This window comes from Nanorana parkeri, unplaced genomic scaffold (genome assembly GCF_000935625.1).
Source record: "Nanorana parkeri isolate BGI_ZX_2015 unplaced genomic scaffold, ASM93562v1 scaffold73, whole genome shotgun sequence".
NCBI lineage: Eukaryota > Metazoa > Chordata > Amphibia > Anura > Dicroglossidae > Nanorana > Nanorana parkeri.
In genome coordinates, this window is record NW_017306341.1 from 1,142,531 (window position 1) to 1,148,530 (window position 6,000).

At 39.2% G+C, this 6,000-nt stretch overlaps 1 protein-coding gene across 1 annotated transcript in view; it reads left to right on the forward strand.

Moving 5' to 3' along the window:
* RTKN2 (rhotekin 2) overlaps positions 1-6,000 on the forward strand; it is a 55,459-nt gene that overhangs the window by 37,280 nt on the left and 12,179 nt on the right. Inside the window, 2 exon segments of the mRNA XM_018576668.1 lie at positions 2,606-2,737; positions 4,054-4,219. Of these exon segments, the coding sequence (XP_018432170.1) occupies positions 2,606-2,737; positions 4,054-4,219 (298 nt within the window).

Here is a 6,000-nt window from a genome sequence, read left to right on the forward strand (position 1 = left end):
AACCTAAAATCTAAAATAGCAACTGCTCAGGCTTGTACCCATGTTGCGGGCATGATGCTTTGCAGCTGCTGCATGTGTTCTTGGGTGGATGGTGCCGCTTGCCAAATGTAAGTGTTGCAATCAATGGGGTCGTGCCACAACTGCATGCCGTTCGCTTGGCACGTGGTTGTGCTGTGATAGTGCAGTGCAAAATCCCTACTGGAATGAAAAACAAAAAACAGGGATTGAGAAGGTGGAGCCTATTTGTCCTTGGGCTTTTGTAAAATTTCAATTTTTTTGGTTTAGACTGGTATTTTTCGATTTTATTCGATGCAGACAGCAATATTTTGCAGTAACAGCCACAGACTGAATAAAGCTGGTAGCTTGTTGCATTCCCCACATTAATAGTGGGCTGATAATTACAGTAAACCAGGAGCGATTAAAAAAAATGGCTTCACTATATAGAACTAAAACCTTATTTGGTTTTAATTCGTTATTTTGTGTTTTTATATATTAATGGAGAACCTTTCTGCATTTCCCTTCTAACAACCAATCAGCATGTCCTCTTTCTGTTGCTAGGGTGTTAGAACACATAAGGGAAACCCTGATTCATCGCTTCGAGGAAAACAGATTGTTGTTTAGTGAGAGGGTTCAATCACAGAGCATAATAGCTTTGCTTGGGATGTAAATAAAGCAACAGGATAATAAATAATTCATCATACACGCCCATATGTCCACTGTAGCTAATCGGGCATGACATGGTCATCTGTTGTTAGATGGGCAGAGAAATTGTCTAACAAATCTAGGTCACTGTAAATATGAAGCCTGCCATAAAGAATTGTTCCTAATTATTGTTTAAAGTACAAACATTATCTGTTTTTAGTGGGTGCAGCCAACTGTTTTACTGGCTTTTTAGTGCCCTGGTTGGTGATATTGTAAAAATACATGTCATTTCTGTGACCAGCGTGAACCTAGAGACCCATTATATATTCCTCTTCTTCTGTACTTGTGTTGTTTCCATGGCTTACACTGGTTAACCCTACAATGAACTTCACTTCAATGGTCATGTTTGGTCTGTTAAATATACTATTTAAATTGTTTGTATCTGTTTTGAGAAGTACAAAAAATTCCTTTTAGTTCCGCCATAAATCCAGGGATAACTGAACAAGGAGGGTTTATGGGGGATGAGAAGAAAGCTGTGTCCTTTTGTAATCCATCAGAAATGAAGTGAGCAGGACTGACACAAAGTGCTTAGCATTTCAGAGCTTGGAAGACGCTGTGTTATGTCACAGAGTAAAGTAGGAACACTCTATATTTCTGGCACATCAGTTTTTTCTGTACTTTCTGCATGATAAAAAGGATAAAACGTTAAGGAACGTGCATGGATTGCAAAGATGTGGGCAATATGGTTTTTTTTAGCCTGTTACATATAATATATCTGTTTGACAGGTTTAAAAACATACCTGTTGATTCTAACAGAAAACCAGCGAGCTGATTAGTTGCTTTGTTCCCAGTTCCCTGAACTATAGAGCACCTGCAATGACCCGTCCCGTAATGTCATGCGGAAGGGGAGGTGTTCTGCAGTCCTAATGTCCTGTCCTAGGTAGACAAACCTGCTCCTTCATGTCAGCCTAGGACAGGAAGCGTTACTGGCAGGATCACCTGGTGAAAAAAAAAGGTAGAAAAAGATGGAGAAAAACCTAATGCTGCTACCACATCAAAGACTTGGAGAATCCAAATCTAAATGCAAAATTAAATCCAAATATAATCCAATTGTAAACTGCAACTTTAGGCAACAATTGTAATCCGTCAAGAACTGCTAGCATTGGGCATTGCTACCAATGGCTAATTTCCATCATGTATTAAATGGGGAAATCTCCTTAGGCCTCGTTCATATGGGGTAATATGGCATTCCTGCGGCAGGAACCTACGAATTCCCGCAGCAGTGATGCCAGGTGTGTCCAGATGTGGCCACTGTACCCGTTAAGGAAAACGACTGGGTGCCAGTGGCCGCACCTGTAAGCGGATATGAAACAATAACGTGGTTTGGTATAGATCACTGTTGCTGGACACAGGAGAGATGCGTCAGTCATCTGTTTCAAACCACCTGTAATCGTGTCATATACGAATACATGTGGACTGCCTCTTACAGAAGCAGCAGCTGTCACACTGTCATTAACTTGAATGGGTACCGTGGCCCCATCTATACCTATGAATTGCTGGACCAGGAATCCCAGATCATCCTGTGTAAATGGGGCTTAACCCCCTTTGGGTGGGTGGGCCTAGAGCTGGAAATGATAATTTTAGCATTTTAAAATCGGCAGATTACAGCTATAGACGCTGGAGGTTGTATTTCCTCATTTCTCTCCTTTCTGCATTCAGGGGGCTTTTAAACATTCAAGTACATTTCTGCCTATTCACACTGCAGCATAGGCACTAAAAATACATCATACTGCGGTCTCTTTTTAGTGTAGAAAGTCTACCTTCTTACCTGCAGCTCTGTGTTCTGTGATTTGTGTAAAGTGGTCAGAAATGTATTTCGAGAGAACAATAAAACCATCTTTTATGTGGACTGAATTTTGTCTAGGCAATGCTGTTTGCAATTTTGATTTTGTAATTGTTCCAGGAAATGGTTGGTGGTGTTCGAAGCTGCATCAAGCTATATTGCATACTGAAAGGTGCTAATCTTTACTGCTACTACACTCCAGAAGAGATTGAGGCAAAAATTGAACCAACAATGACCATTCCTATTAACAAGGTACGCCAGAGTGTAAACATTGTAATTTCAGCATCATTCTTTCTTTTTTTTTTTTAAATGGCTAATCTGAAACACTAATTTGTTTTAGTTGATTGACCTGTGTTTCTGGGTTGTTGGAATCTTTGGAAGCTATGTAGAGTTGTATGCTGGCACATCAAAGTGCCTGCTGGTTATCCCTTTTAGCTAATACCACTATTTAAAATCAACTTGTGACCAGGCTATGGATGTTTCAAGGTTTTGAAGTATTTACACATTCTTAACAAGTAAATGAGCTCGACAACAAGCCCTACCTGACCTAATTGGCTGAAAACACTGTGGAGCAATTCATCCTTGAAGTTCAAAGCAGAGGCATGGAAGTTCTTCAAGTCACTCTCTCATTACTTCACTCACTCTGCTCCCCCCTACCAGAAGTCCTGTGCTTTGTTTATAAAAGACTAAAGATTACTATAGTACTAAAATACAAGAGTACTAAAGATAAGAAGGCTAGAAAGCTGATGAGTCACTACTAGGATGGCAGGAGCAGGGCAAGCTGGCTTAGAAAAGGACTTCAGTGCTGTGAACTGTCTAGTGAGCACAGATTATTTAGAGGGATACAATCACAGGTTTCACACTTCATTATTTGGTGAATATGCTGTCAGTACTGACATTTTATGTCACATGGGCAGCCATATTTTTCTCCTTTTATAGGTCTTAAGTGACTATGTTAAGCTTCATAAAAAATATCTGCTTGTCTGTCCTACTATGAGTTTATTCCCTTTTAAGCTGGCCATACACAAGTAGAATGTTGTTAGAAATGTATTTTTGGGGTGGTTTGATCTTCTAATCATGGTTAATAGGGTAAAATCAATGATTGAGTTCGACTACAGTGACGAAAAAAAATCAAAGGCGCCAGATGGGAGAATTTGTTCACGGACGAAATTTTTAACAGTACAAATTTGAAACCAAATTAATTGCAAAATTGAATGTTCAAATCAAGGAACATTTGAAATGAGATTCTACAATTCTCTGATGGCATTATCGAATGTTCAGAACATATCAATATTGAGCAGCTTTAGACTGAGCACGGGTATAATTTGGACTGAATATTCAGGGATCTATTTATGTTTTCTCCTAAGATTCACACAACTTTCACACCTTTTTAATTGAATCTAATGTAGCAAATGTGTGTATCTTTGCTGTAAACATTGACAAATGGACCCCTAAATGTTCTGTCCAAATTGTACCCGTGTTCTCTGGACGTTTTTTGTTACCAGCGTAGGAGGTTATATTCCATTTCCCCAGAAATGTCTTATTTGAATAAAATGCTTGTGTTTCAGGAAACGAGAATCAGAGCTGTAGAGAAAGATTCCAAGAAAAGGACAAACAGTTTTTCCGTAATCAACATTGTGTCTGGCGAAGCCATAACTAAAGTATTTTCAGCTGATAGCCGAGAAGATCTTCAGAAATGGATGGAAGCTTTCTGGCAGCATTTTTACAACCTCAGTGAGTGAATCCAACTGCTGATGTTTGTCATTTTTGCCAATCCCTAATATAACAAGAACACTTGGTGTTTGTAAATGTTCTATTTATAAAATTTTTTGCACAATATTCACACCGCTTTCACGAAGGATTCGCACATTTATCCAGTTACAAAAATATATGATTCTTTGGTGGAAGCTGTGTAAAGCATTTATAAATCGACCCCATAACCTTGTTTCTCAACAGGCATTATTAAGAACTGTCTGTGGTGCTTCATATCAGCCATTCGCAGTCAATATTTTTTTCAGCTGTCATCTCCTTGCTAGGAATTGAAAAAAGCAGTTCTTGTGTTGCATTCCGCTTACCAGTTTCTGTTGTATGCATGTTTTTTCGTAGATATTGCTTTAACGGGTTCAGTGGCAATGAAAATTGAGGCCAAAGGCAAAAGAATTCTTGTCCATACCAGGCAGATTTCACTTTTTTATTCTGTACCGTGTAGAATAAACCTAGATGTCTTATAGCAACAGTTTTCATTTTCCAAGCCTGTGTCTTCACTATTTAGGCCCATTTATGTAATTGTGTATTGCGATTCCTATTGGTCTGCACATGACCTCACTGACCAATGAGAATCTATTCTTTCTTCCGGGATGCTGTTCCAAAGAAGGCTCAAAAGAGAATCTCATTGGTCCCTACCCTCAAGGAGCTTACATTCTAAGGTCCCTATCTCGCACACATACAGGGCTGATTTAGACTGGAGCCAATTAACCTTCCAGCATGACTTTTGGCTTGCATCTGTGAAACGGTGGCAAAATAGGGTACCCCAAATTGTTCATAGATGCTTTAAAAGCCTGTGCAGGTCATCAGTTTAGAGATATCCATGAATATTGCCCCTAGAATTATTGCTCTCACTCTGGCACTTGGCGATACTTATGTGTATTTTCCTACACGGATGCACCCAATGCATGTTCACAATAATATGCGTGCAGGGGGCCTTTCAATTCTTTATATATATATATATCTATATAGATATATATATATATTAATATAGGAAAATAATTATTTGATCCCCTGCAGAATTTGTAAGTTTGCCCACTTACAAAGAGATGAAAGGTCTATACTTTTTATCATAGGTTTATTTTAAAAGATAGAGACAGACAGAATATCAACCAAAAATCCAGAAAAAACACATGATACAAATGTTCGACATTGAGTTGAAGTTCAGTGAGTAAAATAAGTATTTGATCCCCTACCAACCAACAATAATTCTGGCTCCCACAGACTGGCCATGTGGTACACAGATTAGTCCTGTCGCTTTAAGAAGGTGCTCCTAATGACAACTCGTTATGTATATAAAATATATAGCAGGACCCTTTTGGCCTTGGATGCAGCCAAAGCCAGACAGACCGCATTGAGTGGGATTATATTTGGGCTGTCCTTGCATGGTCTGGGTTTGACAAGACGTTTTGCAAGTGGGTTAAATTACTCTATGCTTGCCCCTCGGCCTTTTGTCTGGGTAAATGGCCTGCATTATTCTACCTTTTACATTGCATTGTGGAACTAGGCAGGGGTGTCCTCCTTTTTCTACTGCTATTTGTGGTGGCAATTGAGCCCCCATCTTGTCTGTTGTGAAAATCTCCAGATGTAGCTGGGTTTCCTAGGGAATAGGATGAGGAGAATTTCACACTTTACAATGACTTGCTATTTCTTTCTGATACTCACTCCTCTTTCTCATCTGCTATGTCCCTATTTAAGGAGTTTGGGACATTTTCTGGTTTAAAAATTAACTGGAATAGATTTATGCTGCT